At 41.2% G+C, this 17981-nt stretch overlaps 1 protein-coding gene across 2 annotated transcripts in view; it reads left to right on the top strand.

The window, feature by feature from the left end:
- Positions 1 to 16927, top strand: part of Dlgap5 (DLG associated protein 5) — a 56708-nt gene extending 39781 nt beyond the window's left edge. For both annotated transcript variants that reach the window (XM_045155265.1, XM_045155266.1), the window contains exons 13-19: positions 2375 to 2467; positions 3889 to 4108; positions 5702 to 5885; positions 9342 to 9402; positions 10436 to 10676; positions 13550 to 13593; positions 16419 to 16927. In XM_045155265.1, the coding sequence (XP_045011200.1) occupies positions 2375 to 2467; positions 3889 to 4108; positions 5702 to 5885; positions 9342 to 9402; positions 10436 to 10676; positions 13550 to 13593; positions 16419 to 16559 (984 nt within the window). In that variant the 3' untranslated portion in view covers positions 16560 to 16927. The remainder of the gene's footprint in view (positions 1 to 2374; positions 2468 to 3888; positions 4109 to 5701; positions 5886 to 9341; positions 9403 to 10435; positions 10677 to 13549; positions 13594 to 16418) is intronic.
- Positions 16928 to 17981: the final 1054 nt, after the last annotated feature.

Here is a 17981-nt window from a genome sequence, read left to right as displayed (position 1 = left end):
ACTAGAGAGATGAACTGGGTCCTTAGCCTTCATAGGCAAGTGCTTTAGCCACTAAGCCATCTCTCTAGCTCTTTTTTTTTTTTTTTTGCCAAGGCTGACCTGGAACTTACTATATAGTCTCAGGGTGGCCTCGAACTCATGGCAATTTTCCTATCTCTGCCTCCAAAGTTAGGGGATTTAAAGACGTGCACCACCATGCCCGTTTGTTTTTTGTCCTGTTTAGTTTAGCACTTACACATTAGTCTGTGATCTCTTTGGTTTGTTTCTGTGTATGATGCTGAGAGGTGAGAATCTACCTCATTTTGCTTGTGGATGTTGTAGGTATTAGACTTCCTCTGTACCATTTGGAAAATAATCTGCTTGCATTCCATTGATAACCTTTGTTGAACATCAGCTGGTCACAAATGAATACTGAGTCATTTTGATCTTTACCAGTTATTTGTATGTGTCTAAGTAATATGTATGTGTATGTGCCCAGTATGGATCCTTGTGGTGTTCCGTGCATTCACCTGTGGCAGAGCAGGATGTGGTTTGTCTTGCTCCATTGCTCTTGTCACTGTTTCTTGTTTGAGCCAGCTTCTTAATGATTCTTGAAATTGCTGCTTTTTTTCCCTGGTTTCTGTTCTTCTTTGCAGAACTGAATACGTGTAATCCTATCCAGTTTATGTGGGTTCTGGAGATTTGGACAGTTTCAGGCTCCCCTCATGCTTAAAAGCAGTTAACCACTGAGCTATCTCTCCAGTCTTGTCTTTGTCCATTTTTTTCTTTTTTCTTTTTCTTTTTTAAATTTTTATTAGCATTTTCCATGATTATAAAAAAAATATCCCATGGAAATTCCCTCTCTCCCCCCTCCACACTTTCCCCTTTGAAATTCCATTCTCCATCATATTACTTCCCCATCTTTGTCTATTTTTGAGAGAGGAAGATTGGGAGGATATGTGTACAACACATGACAATAGTAGAGGAAATGCAAGTATGTTTGCCAACACGTTGACACTTGTTACTTCCTTGAAGGAGATTGTTTGTATTTGGATAAAGAGACTATAATTTCTGCCTCTGAGCATAGTATTCTCACTATTCTTTTTTTTTTTTTCAAGGTAGGGTTTAACTCTAGTCCAGGCGGACTTGGAATTCACTTTGTATTCTCAGGGTGGCCTCGAACTCAGGGTTATCCTCCTACCTCTGCCTCCTGAGTGCTGGAATTAAAGGTGTGTGCCACCACACCTGGCTGGCAGAAGATACAAAACTGGCACAGAGGGTACCATATAATACACAATAAAAATGCTGTAAGTTTAAATTACATTAAATACATTCTTTTTAAAAAGAAAGATTGTAAGCCGATTATGATGGTACACACCTTTAATTCCGGCACTCAGGAGGCAGAGGCAGGAGGATTGCTGTGAGTTTGATGACACCCTGAGACTTCATAGTGAATTTCAGGTTACCAGAACTAGAGTGAAACCCTACCTTGAAAAACCAAAAATTAAATTTTAATAGATTGTGTTTAGACCCAGCGTGGTGGTTGCAAACTCCCAGCACTCAGGAGACAGAGATAGGAGGATCACTCTATGAGTTCAAGGCCAGCCTGGGACTACTGAGTGAGGTTCCAGATCGACCAGGGCTAGAGTGAGAACTTACCTTAAAACAAACAACAACAAAAACCCAAAAAATAACAGCAACAAAAAAGATCACACAATAATTAGCATGAGAACCAAGATAATTATGATATCTTTACTTCTATGTTAGTAATCAAAAAATCTGGTAGAGGGCTGGTGAGATGGCTTATTGGTTAAGGCATTTGCCTACAAAGGCAAAGGACCCAGGTTCTAATCCCCAGGACCCATGAAAACCAGATGTACAATGTGGCACATGCATCTAGACTTATTTTGCAATGGCTAGAGGTCTTTGATTACCCAATCTCTCTCTCTGTCTCAAATAAGTAAATAATAATAAATAAAACACAAAAAATAAACAAATTTAGGAGAGTTATTTATCCCTGCCATCTTTCATCTAGATTTTAGAGGTTTCTAGGCCAAAGATAAAAACAAACAATTTTACCATGAAAGTCCGTGATTTGAACACTAAGTTAAGGATGAAATCAACCTGGTGTGGTGGTGCATTCCTATCATCTGAGTACACATAGGAGTATGGAAGAAGGATCTGGCATTCAACGTTACCACTGACCAGCAGTGAATTTTAAGTCAGCTTGAGTACAGGAGACCCCATCAGAGCGAAGGGCGGTTACTCGCCACCTCGGTGTCACCATTCTCATTTGTGTTCTGAAGCTTTACTTAGTAATCTAGACTTTACCTAGCTACTTCATCTTGGTTGCCATTAATCTGATGAATGTGGGCTACTTTTTTTTTTTAAATAGGTAGAAGATGTACACCAAAAATTCAACAACCTGACCAAACTTGAAGAGTCTGGATGGCAAAACAATAACACAGAAAGCAAAAAAGTTCCTCGGGTAAGTTTGAGTTTAGATTCAAATTTCTTTCCTTTTTCTTATCCCCCTCCCCACCCCCCAAGGTTAGTGTCTCTCTGTAGCCCAGGCTGATCTGGAATTCACTCTATATTCTCAGGGAGGCCTTGAACTCATGGTGATCCTCCTACCTCTGCCTCCCAAGTGCTGGGATTAAAGGCGTGCGCCACCACGCCTGGCTTTGATCTATTCCTTATGTGTTGCTGACTATTAAGCTTTCTTTCATTTCTGGTTTTGCATCCATGCTGTTCCATCTGTCCTTTAGCCTGGCTAATATGTTTTAGATTCATACAGTCTTTCCTGGTTTAAGTGTCTTTCTTAGAATCTGCTACAGCTCTGTGAGCTTTTGTCTTACATGACATTTGGTGTAAGTTTGGGCGTGCACATGCTACATGTGTCAGTGGACAATTTTTTGATCAGTCTTCACCTTCTACCTCATTTTGAGGTAGGTCTATCATTGTTCACCATGTCATTATGAGCTTTTGGAAAATTCTGTCTCCTCTCCTTTCTCACTGTACGGTCACTGGGATCACAGACACCCATCACAGCTTTCCACTTGTTGTCTGGGTTCTGGGGACCTGAAGTACTCAGAGTTGCATGGTAGCTGCTCTTTGTGTTTTTTCTTTTTCTTTTTCTTTTTCTTTTTCTTTTTCTTTTTTCGAGGTAGGGTCTCACTCTAGCTCAGGCTGACCTGGAATTCACTATGTAGTCTCAAACTGGCCTCGAACTCATGGCGATCTTTCTACCTCTGCCTCCCAAGTTCTGAGATTAAAGGTGTGCACCACCACCCTTGGCTTTGCTCTTTGTTTGTTCTTTTTTTGGGGGTTTTCAAGGTATGGTCTCACTGTGGCTCAGGCTGACCTGGAATTCACTCTGCATTCTCAGGGTGGCCTCGAACTCCGTGATCGTCCTGCCTCTGCCTCCCGAGTGCTGGGATTAAAGGCGTGCACCACCATGCCCTGCTTTGCCCTTTGTTCTTTGAAGCAGTTTCTATATAGGCCTTTAATCTTAACTACTCGGCAGGAAGATTCTAATTTCAAGACCTACAGCATGAGTTCAAGGCCAGATGGGTGATAACTTAAAAGTAAAAAAGTCTGGGGGCTGGAGAGATGGCTTAGCAGTTAAGGCACTTGCCTGCAAAACCAAAGGACCCAGGTTCAGTCCCCCAGGAGCCACATAAGCCAGGTGCACAAGGGACACATGCATCTGGAGTTCATTTGTAATGGTGTGCCCATTCTCTCTCTTCCTCTTTCTCTCTCAAATATATATGGAAGTAAAAAGCCTGGGAATGTAGTTCAGTGGTAGGATTCTTGCCCAGTGTGAACAAGACACTGGGTTCACTCACCATTACCTAAAAAGGAAAGGTAATGAATAGCTTTAATAAATATCATATTTTTTCTTTGCAGAAAAAAACTGTCCCAGGAGTAGCAAATAAGCCAAAACAGAATGATAGTGGACGAATTGCTGCTAGGAATCGCCTTGCTGCCATAAAAAACGCTATGAGAGAGAGACTTAAGCAAGAGGAGCACCCCGAGGCAGCTGCTGCTGGGATACCAAAGGAAGTGGACACAATAGTGTTCGATGCTGGCTTTTTCAGAGTTGAGAGTCCTGTCAGATCATTCTCAGGTTAGTTTGTTCTTTTGGTTTTTGTTGGGGGGGGGGGAGGGGTTGGCTAATGCTTCCTCTGAGAAATAAATAAAAGGGGCCTTTAGCCACTGAGCTATTTCCCCAGCCCCAGAGTAGACTCAAGAGTCACATAAGGGGAAGAGCTGTGTTTCAGGAGGTATTTGTAAGCATTCTTTTAGTCCCTGTATTTTTCGTAGAGTAATCCATCTTTCAGCTGTATCTAGTAGACCCTCTTTCAATTTTATTTATTTGACAGAGAAAGAGGGGGAGAAAGAGAATGGGTGCGCCAGGGCCTCCAGCCACTGCAAACAAACTCCATATGTGTGCACCCCCTTGTGCTTCTGGGGAATCAAACCAGGGTCCTTGGGCTTTGCAGGCAAACACCTTAACCACTAAGCCATTCCTTCAGCCCCCCCCCCTCAATTTTTTTGGCATATGTATGCTTATGTGTGTGCGCAGATGGAGGCTAGAGGTCAATGTCAGGTGTCTTCCCTAACTTTCACATTTTTCATTTTTTTCTTTTTCCAGTGTAGGGTCTCATTTGCCCTGTCTGACCTGGAAGTTACTCTGTAGTCCCAGACTACCCTTGAACTCACGACAGTCCTCCTACTTCTGCCTCCTGAGTGCTGGGATTAAAGGTGTGCACCACCACACCCAGTATCCACTTATTTCTTGAAACAAGGTCTCACACTAACCCTAAAACTCACTGATTCAGCTAGACTAGCCATGAAGCCCTAAGGGTCCTTCCCAAAACTGGGATTAGAGGATTTTTGTTTGTTTTTGTTTTTATAGGTAAGGTTTCTCTAGCCCAGGCTGACCTGGAATAAACTATGTAGTCTCAGGGTGGCCTCAAACTCACAGCGATCCTCCTACCTCTGCCTCCCAAGTACTGGGATTAAAGGTGTGCACCACCATGCCCAGCTGAGGTATTTCTTCTGATTGGTGTTCTAGTATGCATTTCTTTAGGTTACTAAGGAATATACCATTTGCCAATTTATATTACAGTTTCTTCTTCTTTTTTTTTTTTTTTCAAGGTAGGGTCTCAATCTAGGCCAGGCTGACCTGGAATTCACTATGTAGTCTCAGGGTGGCTCGAACTCACAGTGATCCTCCTACCTCTGCCTCCCAAGTACTGGGATTAAAGGTGTGCACCACCACGCCCAGCTGAGGTATTTCTTCTGATTGGTGTTCTAGTATGCATTTCTTTAGGTTACTAAGGAATATACCATTTGCCAATTTATATTACGGTTTCTTCTTTTTTTTTTTTTTTTTTTCAAGGTAGGGTCTCAATCTAGGCCAGGCTGACCTGGAATTCACTATGTAGTCTCAGGGTGGCTCGAACTCACAGTGATCCTCCTACTGACATTGTAGAGTTGTGTGTTTTGAGATTTGTTCTATTATATGAGTGGGATATCAAGAAGAAATGTCTAAGGTGAGCATTTTCTGTTGAACAGAAAGTCCCATGTGCTTGACTTTACCAAACATTGGCAAGATAAAGAGACAAGTTAATAGAATTTGCCACTGTCTTCCAGATTATAAAGACAATGAATGAACGAACTTTTTGGCATTGAGGTGATTTCTTTTATCTTGTAGCACTTTCCTCAGAACGTCATTCTCAGAAATTTGGGACACCTAAGTCTACCAGCAAAGTGATGGCTGACAGCAGGACTAAAATGGATCTTCTGCCACACAGGACACCACTAGAGACTCCTGATCCCCAGAGTAACAAAAGGGAACATGTTGATGTGGCAGTGTTTCCAAGTGTTCTCAAAAGCAGGTATTTCTTTAGTAAATTACCAGTAATTTTTATTTTCATTTCACTTTTTGGTTTTTTGAGGTAGGATCTCTTTCTAGACTAGGCTGATCTAGAATTCACTATTTAGTCCCAGGGTGGCCTAGAATTCGCAGTGATCTTTCCTCCTACTTCTGCCTCCCAGGAGCAAAGGTATGACACCTCATACCTGGCTGTGTTACTAATAATTTAACAATGCTGTTGTTAACTATTATTTCATATTCTTAGGCTGGTAAAATGTGGTCAGGAGGTATTTCTATTTACATTTCATATGTGGGCAAGATTTATTCTTTTATAAATGAGAAATGAGGTTTGATACAGGCATGATGGTACACACCTATAGTCCTATCTGTTCAGGAGGCTGAGATGGGAACATCACTTAACTGAGTTTGAGGCCAACTCGGCTGTGTAGTGATACCCTGAGATTACTTAGTGAATTCCAAGTCAGCCTGGGTTAGAGCAAGACCCTACCTCAAAAAACCAAAAATTAAAAAAAAAAAATATATATATATATATGTATATATGTATATATGTATATATGTATATATATATATATATATATATATATATATATATTCAATTTGAACTCTTTGATTAGAGTGTATTGTAAAGCAACCTGCTCACTGGGCAAAGTATCACATCCCTGAAGCCACACATTTGGAAGGTTGAGGGAGGAGGGCAGAGAGTTTGAGCCCACAAAGCCAGACCCTGTCTCAAAATTTAAATAAAAAAATAACCAACAGCTGAGCGTAGTGGTGCACGCTTTTTATCCCAGCACTTGGGAGGCAGAGGATTACTGTGAGTTTGTGGCCATTCTGAGACTGCATAGTGAATTCCAGGTTAGCCTGGACTCAAATGAAACCTTACCTCTAAATAAATAAAAATAAATAAGTAAAAATAACCAAACCAATGCACATACAGCCAATTCTAGGGGCTGGCAAGATAGTTCAGGGAGAAAAGTGCTTATCGCATAAGCATGAGGATTTAGATCCAAGTACAAATAATATAGCTGTGGAGGCGGACACACTAAGATCGCTAGTCTAGCTGAATTGGTAAGGTTTAGTGCAAACCCAGTGTCAAAAAAGAAGTTGGAGGCAGCTGGGCATGGTAGCACACACCTTTGATCCCAGCACTCGGGAGACAGAGGCAGAAGGATTGTCATGAGTTCCAGGCCACCCTGAGACTCCATAGTGAATTCCAGGTCTGCCTGAGCTAGAGTGAGACTGAGGAGGAAGAAGGCACCTTACATTGACCGCTGACTTCTACATGCACATGTACTCAAACATAAACACAAACGTAAAAAAATAAGGCATGCCACCTGGTATGGTGGCATAATCCTATAATCCTAGCATTTGGGAGGTAGAAGCAGGAAGATCATCTGGCTTACGTGGGTACTGGGGAATCCCAACTGGGTCCTTTGGCTTTGCAGGCAAGAGTCTTAACTGCTAAGCCATCTCTTCAGCACAAGAGACCCAATCTTTAAAACAACAAGAGGGGCTAGAGCTATGGCTCTGGAGTTTAAGGTAAACGCCTTACTTGTAAACCCTGCTGGCCTGGGTTCAGTTCCCCAGTACCTACGTGAAGTTAGGTACACAAGTGTATCTTGCAAGAGGCCCTGGTCTACCAATTTCTCTTCCTTTTCTTCCTCTTCTCACCGTTTTCTTTCTCTTCTCTCCTTGTCTCACAAATAAATAAAAGTATGTTAAAAAACCCCATCATACTGGGCGTGGTGCACATGTTTTTAATCCCAACACTTGGGAGGCAGAGGTAGGAGGGAGAGTTCAAGGCCACCCTGAGACTACATAGTTAATTCCAGGCCAACCTGAACCAGAGTGAGACTCTACCTCATAAAACAAAACAAAACCAAAAAAAAAAAAAAAAACCCAAAATAAAACATCAACAGGGCTGGAAAGATAGCTTAGTGGTTAATGGTTAAGGTGCTTGCCAGCAAAGCCTAAGGACCCAGGTTTGGTTCCCTAGGATCCTCTTAAGACACATACAAGGTGACACATGCATCTGAAGTTTGTTTGTTATGGCTGGAGTATCCATTCTATCTCTCTGCATGTTTTTCCCCTCTCAAATAAATTAATTTAAATGTATATTTTTTAAACTCATCAACAACAATAAGTATCCAAGTCCAGCTAAATAGTAAATGAGTTCTTCATTGCAGAAGTCAATCTTATTTTGACCTTCCTGTGGTGTGTGGCTCTGGATGTGGCAAGACTCAAAGTATTGCTAGTGGGGCCATATTAACCTGACTGATTGGCATACTAGTATATTGGTTTTAATATTTTATTTATTTATTTGCAAGCAGAGAGAGAGGAGACAGACTGAATGGACATGTCAGGGCCTCCAGCTGCTGCGAATGAACTCCAGATGCATGTGCCACTTAGTGCATCTGGCTTTATGTGGGTACTTGGGAATCCAGTGCCAGTCATTGGGCTTTGTAGGCAAGTGCCTTAACTTCTGAGCCATCTCTCCAATCCCTGTAGTGTGTTATTTGTAAGATTATCCTACAATAACTGTTATCCAGCATACAGAGAGGCTAGGTCTTGGGGCTGATTACATCTTTGACTCATTGGTGAATTAACACCTGCCATTAAGGACAAACTCAGAAGGCAAGTCAAGCCATATATGGAGGCACACGCTTTTAATCCTAGCATTCAGGAGACAGAAGTAGGAGGAGCATCATGAGTTAAAGGCCACCCTGAGACTGCATGGTAATTCCAGGTCAGCCTGGACTAGACTGAAACCCTACCCAGGAAAAAAAAAAGTCACTGGGCGTGGTGGCGTGCACCTTTAATCCCAGCACTTGGGAGGCAGAGGTAGGAGGATTGCCGTGAGTTCGAGGCCACCCTGAGACTACATAGTGAATTCCAGGTCAGCCTGAGCTAGAGTGAGATCCTACCTCGAAAAACAAAAGCAAAAAATAAATAAATAAAAGTCAAGAAAGTGCTAGACTTGGCTTCATTTCCCCAATACCCATGTAAAGCCAGTTGCACAAGGTGATGCATGTGTCTGGAGTTTGTTTGCAAAGGCTAGAGGCCCTGGCATGTCCATTCACTGTATCTCTCTTCTCCCAATCTGCCTCTTTCTGTTTAACAAATAAGTAAATAAAAAGTACTTTAAAAAGGGGCGGGGAGGATGGTGGCTGGAGAGATGGCTGAGAGATTAAGGCGCTTCCTTGCAATGCCTAATGACCCAGACTTGATTGCCAAGTACCCTGATAAAGCCAGATGCACAATGGCACATGTGTCTGGAGTTTATTTGTGTAGCTGGCGGCCCTAGTTTACCCATTCTCTCTCTGTCTCTGTTTTCTCTAGCTCACTGTACTTACAAATAAATAAATAAATAATTTTAAAAAAATAATGAAAAACATCACAAGATAGCATTATATTTAATTATCTGAGTGCAATTTTACTGTTTTTTTTTTTTTCCCAGTAACAGCCAAGTAGAAGATGCTCAGTGCACCAGATTACACGAGTTAATTGAAGTAAACCATGTAAGTTCTATTGCAAGGCAGAATTCTCACTGGAAATCTAAATTAGTCATACAAAAATGATAAAATCTTGTTTCATTGGCGTTGGGATTTTTTTTTTTTAAACCCTGGATCCTTTTTGTATTCACTTCACCTCAAGGCAATCATGAGGGCTTGGATACAGCTTAGTGGCTTGTAGCATACATTAGACCTTGGGTTAGTTTTATACCCTCAAGAAAAGATGAATATTGCAAAAACGAACCCCAAAGTAGAGATAAGCAAGTTTGATCCTTGAACTTACTGTTTTTCCTTGTTTTTGTAATCCAGTGGTACAGTTGAAGATACAGATATAGATGTAGGTCATGATTGACCCTGTGGCTCACCATACCTAAGATACTTCCTTTCTGGTTCTCATAGGAAATGTTTTTTACTCTCTGAACCGGGATGTAGGTTCTGGCTGAAAAACATGTATTCCTTTTAATTCTATATTATGTGTACAATTCCCATGAAGCATAACAGTGTTTTCTCACTATTTTCAAAACATAAACCACAGGCCAGGTATGGTGGCGCACGCCTATAATCCCAGCACTCTGGAGGTAGAGGTAGGAGGATCACTGTAAGTCTGAGGCTACCCTGAGACTATACAGAGAATTCCAGGTCAGCCTGAGTGAGAGTGAGACCCTACCTCGATAAACAAACAAACAAACAAACAAAACACACACACACACACACACTCCCGGCTGGAGAAATGGCTTAGTGGTTAAGGCCTTTGCCTGCAAAGCCAAAGAACCCAGGTTCGATTCTTCAGGACCCATGTAAGCCAGATGCACAAGAGACACATACATCAGGAGTTTATTTGCAGTGGGTAGAGGCCCTGGCGTGCTCATTCTCTCTCTCCCACTCTTTCTCTCTGCAAATAAATAATTAAAAAAAAAAAAATATATATATATATATATATATATATATATATGTTGTCTTTGTGTTTAGTTGCAACAACAAGACTTTTTATTTATGCTAATTTTTGGTAATTAAACATAGCTACCAATTTTATTTCCAGGATGTAAATAAGATGAAACTCAAGATGGAATTTTTACCCAGTGAAAGAATGAGTTTGCCTTTTGTTGCTGATGGAGTAGCAGATGGTATTAATACTAACCAGAAAGAAGCAATTTCAGATGTTGAGGAAAGAATGGAACTAAATTCTTCAGTCAGTTCACCAGATGTTTTGATGGGTAGCCCTGAAAAAAATGTCCCATCACAAAATGACATCTTACAAGAAGTTAAAGTTTCTCAGCCAGGTAAGCTTCTCAAGTACAATGAAGCCTTGTAGCACTTAACCTTGGGTTCAGGTTTAGTCATAGAATTCTGAGTATCATTTTCTAAGGATGAAGATCAAGAAATTAGACACAGTAAATATTTCATGAGAGGTTAAGAGTATTCTGATGTTGAGCTGGGTGTGGTGGCACAAACTTGTAATCCCAGCACTCAGGATGCAGAGGCAGGAGGATCACTTCAAGTTCAATGCCAGTCTGGCTTATCTAGCAAGTTAGATCTATATAGTGAGACTCTGTGTCAAAAAAAGAAAGCAGGATGGGAAAATGGCTGGGCGGTTAAATTTTTTTTTTTTTACAGTAAGGTCTCATTCTAGCTCAGGCTGACCTGGAAGTCACAGTGTCATGTCAGGGCGGCCTCAAACTCAACAGAGATCTTCCTGCCTCTGCTTACCAAGTGCTGGGATTAAAGTCATGTGCCACCACACCCAGCTAATTTTTAAAAAATATTTTATTATTTTTTAAAATTCTGTTTATTTGTAAACAGAGAGAAGAGACAGAGAGAGAATGGGAAGCCATGGTGTGCACGTGCACGCATGTGTGTATCAGAATGGGCCTCCCACCACTGCAAACAAACTCTAGACATGTGTGCCTCTTGTGCATCAGGCTTATGTGGGTCTTGGGGAATCGAACTTGGGGTCTTTTGGCTTTGCAGGCAAATGCCATAACTGCTAAGTCATCTCTCCAGCCCTATTTATTTATTTTAGAGAAAGAGAGAGAGATAATGGTTGCACCAGGGCCTCTAGCCACTATATATGAGCTGCAGACATGTGCACCACTTCGTGCATCTGGCTTATGTAGGTACTGGGAAATTGAACCTGGGTCCTTTGGCTTCACAGGCAAGTGCCTAACTGCAAAGCCATCTCTCCAGTCTATCCCAGCCCTCTGGTGGTGAAATGGGCTTTGAAGACAGAGTCCTAGAAGACAGCCTGGTGTTTGCAGTGGTAATTAAGAGACCCTGCCTCAAACAAGATGAAGTGCAAGGCCTGACACTTAAGATGTTCCTCTGATGCACACATGCGTGCACGTGCACACCATGGCTTCCCTGTGCCTATCTCCAACACACACAGCACAAAGTTGTTGAGGGTTTTTTTTTTTTTAATATTTATTTATTTGCTTGACAGAGAAAGAGGGAGGGAGAGAGAGAGGTTTTTATTTTTGTTTTTTAGTTACTAATCCATACTAAGCATAAGAAGCACTTGACATTAGGCCCATTTGGGATCCCTCACTGTTAGTGAATTCTTTCAGGAGGCTGAGGTAGAAGAAACAGCTTGAAGCGACAAGAGTGAGTTCCAGGTCAGTCTGGGCTAAAGTGAGACTGCCTACAAAAAATAAATAAATAAAAACAAGCATACTTAAAAACTTAGCTTGTAAGCCGAGCATGGTGGCGCATGCCTATAATTCCATCACTTGGGAGGCAGAGGTACGAGGAACGCTTTGAGTTCAAGGCCACCCTGAGACTACATAGTAAATTCAAAGTCAGCCTGGACTAGAGTAAGACCCTACCTAAAAACAAAACAAAAAACTACATTGGAAAAATCCCATTTCCCCTCCCTAATGCCAATTCCTACCTTGTGATTACTCTCTAATAAGAAATGGCTCTTATTTTGTTGAAATGTAATGAGTGCACACCTGGTTCACCTGTTGTTCTCCTCTGCTACTCTAGGTCTTATCTGGGACCTAAGCTAAAATAAAATGTTACAGCTATGCCCAAACATTTACTTTTTGGTTTTTCAAGGTAGGGTCTTGCTCTAGCCCAGGCTGACCTGGATTTCACTACATAGTCTCAGGGTGGCCTCTAACTCAACTGTGATCCTCCTCCCTCTGCCTCCCAAGTACTGGCATTAAGGGTATTTTTTATTTTTAATGTTTTATTTATTTTGGGAGAAGAGAGAGAGAGGGGTGGGGGAGAGAGAGTCAGATACAGAATGGGCACACCAGAGCCTCCAGACACTGAAAATGAACTTCAGATGCATGCGCCACCTTTTGCATCTGGCTTATATGGGTCCTGGGGAATTGAAACTGGGTCCTCCCTCAGGCTTTGTAGGCAGGCACTTTAACCACTGAGCCATCTCTCCAGCTCATGCTCAGACATTTAATTTCTTCCGCCTGGGCTTTTTGTAGTTTTGAGTCTTGAACTCACTGTTTCCTAGGTTTGTCTCTAACTTGTGATCCTCTTGACTCAGCCTCCCAAGTACTCTGATTACAGATATGTGTCACCATACCTGACTTCTACCTGGTCTTTCATCAGGATCTTTTGGATACCTTTAATATTTTAAGTGTGATATTAGTTTATATAGACAATTCTTTTTATGCCAAAATTAAGGTAAGAACTTTTCCAGAAATTTCAATTTCATTATAGCACACAGTATTTTTTATCTTAGCTTTTGATATGTACATAGGTCATATCTTTCAAAGTTTTACCCATCTCTTAACAATACTTAGCTGTAAGAATAACCTCTAAAAAATGGCTGAGAAGATGGCTCAATGGTTAAAGGAATTTGCTCTAAAGCCAGCCAGCCTGAGTTCAGTTCCTCAGTTCTCATGTAAAGACTGTCGCACCAAGTAGTGGGTAAATGTGTCTGGAGTTTGTTTGCAGTGGCAAGAAGCTCTGGTGTGCCCATTCTGTTTCCTTCTCTCTCTCCCATAAGTGAATTTTTTTTTTTTTTTTTGAGGTAAGGTCTCACTCGAGCTTGATCTGGAATTCACTATGTAGTCTCAGGACAGCCTTGAACTCACAGTGATCCTCATACCTCTGCCTCCTGAGTGCTGGTATTAAAGGTATGTGCCACCATGCCCGGCTCTCTCGTAAGTTAAAACACAATTTTCTTGTTTTTCAGTACCATTAGACGAAAGTCTCACTTCTGAATGCCATCTTGATTCAGTAAGTTTTGCAACTTAATTTGACAATTTCTTTTATTTTATATATGTTTGTTTGTTTCTGAGACAGGGTCTTGTTATAAATCCCAAGCTGGCCACAAATTCTCCATCCTCCTGCCTCAGTCTGTGGCAGGAGGAGTTAAGCGGGCTGGGGTTACAGGTATGCATATTCATGTATGGTTCTAGATTTGTTTTATGAAATAAATATCATAGTTACCTTAGCACTGCTGGGAAGTAGTCCCTGACCAGAAGCAACTAGTGAAAGGAAAAGGATCCAAATCACTTTATACTTCCCGGGGTGGGAGAGGTGGGTAGGATCCCTCCTGGCAGGAAGTGCACGGCCAGCCCCAGCAGGATGGAAGCCCCAGGGCACAGCAAGTGGAGCCAGGCTGAAGCACCTCGTGGTCCCGTTCCCAGTAATGTACTTCCTCCATCAAAGCTCCACCTCCTAAGAGTCCACAGGCTTCCAGAACAGCACCTCCACCACACCCGGCTGTATTCAAACGTTTTGTGCTCACATAAATAAATTTAGTCAGGCACCTTAAAAATGTTCCTGGCTGGGCATGGCGGCGCACACCTTTTATCCCAGCACTCTGGAGGCAGAGGTAGGAGGATCACCATGAGTTCGAGGCCACCCTGAGATATATAGTGAATTCCAGGTCAGCCTGAGCTAGAGGGAGACCCTACCTCAAAAAACCAAAGGAAAAAAATTCATCTTGCTGTAAGATGCAATTTTCAAATTTATATGACAAATTGGTTGGTCACATTATTATCTAATATGTAGCTTGCATTAATATAAATATATTAGTGGCAGTGGGCAGTATCTTATCTCAGTCATCCTTGGTTATTTTCTTTTCAAATTTTTTTTAATTAACTTCCATGATTATAAAAAATATTCCATGGTAATGCCCTCCCTCCCTCCACTTTGCCCTTTGAAACTCCACTCTCCATCATGTCCCCTCCCCCTCTCAGTCAGTCTCTCTTTTATTTTGTTGTCATCATCTTTTCCTCCTATGCAGGCATTGTGAGGTCATGGATATCCAGGCCATTTTGTGTCTTGGGGGGAGCATGTTGTAAGGAGTCCTACTCTTCCTTTGACTCTTACATTCTTTCCGCCACCTCTTCCGCAATGGACCCTGAGCCTTAGAAGGTGTGATAGAGATACTGCAGTACTGAGCACTTCTGTCACTTCTTCCCAGCCCCATGATGGCTTCTGAGTCACCCCTAGGTCACTGATCCTTTGTTGTTTTCATCAAAATTCTTGAGATTACTATACTTATGCTCTGCTCTTTCATTTTTAAGCTTCTTGGACTTAACTTTTGATGAACCTCACTTTGTAACTTTAGTTCAATGTTAGCCCTGCTGTGAAGCCTTTTGTAAAAGCTGTTTTCTCATGTTAATTAATATAGACTCAGGGATACAGGTACATAATGCACACATTTACTGTCATGAAAAGCATAAAGTGAATATGGTTCCTTTTCTTTTGCGAAGTTGGGGGGGTTGAGGCTGGGTCTTGTTCTAGCCCAGGCTGACCTGGAATTCACTGTAGTTCCACATTAACCTTGAATTCACAGCGATCCTCCTACCTCTGCCTCCCATTTGCTGGGATTAAAGGCATGCGCCACCACACCTAGCTGAATATGTTTTTTTCTAAAATACATTATGATTTCAGAATCTAATTATCTTCTTAATTATAAAATCCTCCTTAGCTTTCTGATTCTAACTCATTATCTTGATACTATGAGATGAATAGAATAGTTTCCAGTAGTGGGTAGAGCCTACCACCAGACCTTTTTATTTCAAGTATCTGAAGGTGAACTTTGTTATCCTGTAGTTTACAGCCTTACCTTTAAACTTTCCAGGGCTGGAAGTTCACTGAAGCAAGTTTAGTATCAAATAATAAAAAATTTTGTCAACTTCAAGAAGTCTGACTCTTAATTCCTCAACTATCTTTGTGTATGTGAGCTTTTGTTTTCTTTTAAAGCTTTCTTCATGTTTTGTTTTGTTTTGTTTTGTTTTGTTTTGTTTTTCGAGGTAGAGTCTCACTCTGGTCCAGGCTGACCTGGAATTAACTCTGTCATCTCAGGGTGGCCTTGAATTCATGGCAATCCTCCTACCTCTGCCTCCCGAGTGCTGGGATTTCAAAGCTTTCTTCATGGTGATCACCTGTGTCTTGTGAGCAGAAGTGACTCCACACATCATTCATTCTTGGCCTTGGCCTTCATTACTTATGAACTGAAACCTAGAATTTCAGGGACTTCAGCATAAAGCCAGTTTGCATAAACCCAATTTAATCTTGTTCCCCAGTCTGAACGGAGTGCTTGGTTCTAAATATAAATACATCCGGAAATTATTCCTAATATTTTTTAGCACTTATATATTATCAGAAGTGTTTCATGGTTATATATTGTCTCATTAATAATCTTAGTACTTTAAAGTTTTCCTATTTTTCCATTTCCATAGTTTTGGTGAGGAAAGCAAAAAGGTTCCCAGTAGGATAACACTATGGCAATGGCACACTAAGTGCTATTTATTATATGGTTTAGGATTTGTGGAATCTCTGTGTGGTTCAGTTGTATTCATCCTGCTTATGCTGAGTCCATTTGCATACTAGTCATCTTTCAGGTATGAATTCCTACTTTGCTTTTTCAGTTAAAGATTATTTCCAATTAGGGCTACTTGACAGGTGCATAACCATTGTCATTAGTGATACACAAGGAAACTTATTTATATGATAAAACATCACACAGTTGACTTGCAGAATTGAAGAGTTAATTTGGGAAACTTGCTGGTTAGTTGAGTAGTAACTTTTGTGAATTTGTTCTTTAGCCAGGTCTAAGCTCCAGTAATCTCTACATTAATGTGGACAGCAGACATCAAGAACATGCCAGAAATTTCTCCTTTGGTGGTAATCTCATTGCCTTTTCACCGCTAAGGCCTTTTGGTGGCGAACAACCAGGAGGATTTTGAATTTAAACATAACTCTTCAAATTATCAAGGCTGTGATATATTAGACTGTTGGGAATTTAGGGAGCATGTAGTTGTGCTCACTTCTATTCAGTCCACTTAACGTTGTGTTACACAGTGTTCAGCAGAAATGTATTTTAAATGTATTTCTCAAGGGAAGTAGGAGCATTTTGTACACTACCCATTTCGTCTTGCCTCTTGTTTAAAATGTGTATAGATTAAAACCCAAGCATTCTTACTTAAAACTTACATTCTTTATGTTAACTTAAATATTAAACTTTGGCCAAAATATTTGTATTTGCATCCTTGTATTAAATTTTACTCATTTGTACTTCTGTATTTGTTGACATTAAACATTTTTGGGTATTGCATTTTCTAGACTTTCTGAGTTCCTGTAGAGAGCTTAAGTATCAGAGGTGTCCATTAAGGTCTTGCTTCTTGTCATTTTCTCTTAACAAGGCCAACAACATTGACAGAAATGGCTTTTACTCATGAAGAGAACCATCAGGCAGATATGGTGACACATGCCTATAATCTTAACTCTTGGGAGGCTGAAGCAGTACGATTGCAAGTTTGAGACCCACCTGGACCACATAGTCTCCATTTCTCTCCCCACCTTCCTCTCATGTAGTTTCAGCCTGGCCTACAATGCCCTATGTAGCTGAGAACTCCTGCTTCTCCTATTTCCACCTGTCAGGTGCTAGGATTTCAGGCATGGACCACAGCATCTGGATTGAACTCAGGTTCATGCAGGCTAGGCAGACACTCTTACCCACTGAGCTACATCCCTAGCCCATGACACTCTGTCTCAAAAAAACTAAAATAAGGCCGGGTGTGATGATACATACCTTTAATCCCAGCACTTGTGAGGCAGAAGTAGGAGTATCGTCATGAGTTAGAGGCCACTGTAAGATTACAGAGTGAATTCCAGGTCATTCTGGGCTAGAGTGAGACCTGCCTGAGAAACCAAAAGTAAAATAAAGGGGGGCGGTCCTGGAGAGATGGTTTAGCAGTTAAGGTGTTTGCCTGCAAAGCCAAAGGACTTCGGTTTGATTCCCCAGGACCCACGTAAGCTGGATGCACAAGGGGACACACAGATCTGGAGTTCGCAGTGGCTGGAGGCCCTGGTGCACCCATTCTCTCTATTTCTCTCGCAAGTAATGAAAAAATTAATAAAAATACATAAAGTTCCTCAGAAAACCTTTCTCTGATCACATCTTTTAGAAAAAGGATTAGGGGCTTTCAAACAGGACTTTTGGTGTCTGGGGAAGATGAATTAGGTTTTGGAGAAAGATGGTATTTATTATCAGGTCCAAAGCAAGCTACTGGGAAGTTATGTAAGGTGCTTCATAGAATGCCTCATCTTTCCAAAAAGTGAAATTAGCTTTAGCAGCTCATTAATGAATAATTAAAACAAGCCATACA

Source organism: Jaculus jaculus, chromosome 7 (assembly GCF_020740685.1).
Source record: "Jaculus jaculus isolate mJacJac1 chromosome 7, mJacJac1.mat.Y.cur, whole genome shotgun sequence".
NCBI classification, from domain to species: Eukaryota; Metazoa; Chordata; class Mammalia; order Rodentia; family Dipodidae; genus Jaculus; species Jaculus jaculus.
The sequence above is the reverse complement of the archived record's forward strand: the minus strand, read 5'-3'. Positions and strand labels throughout refer to the sequence as shown.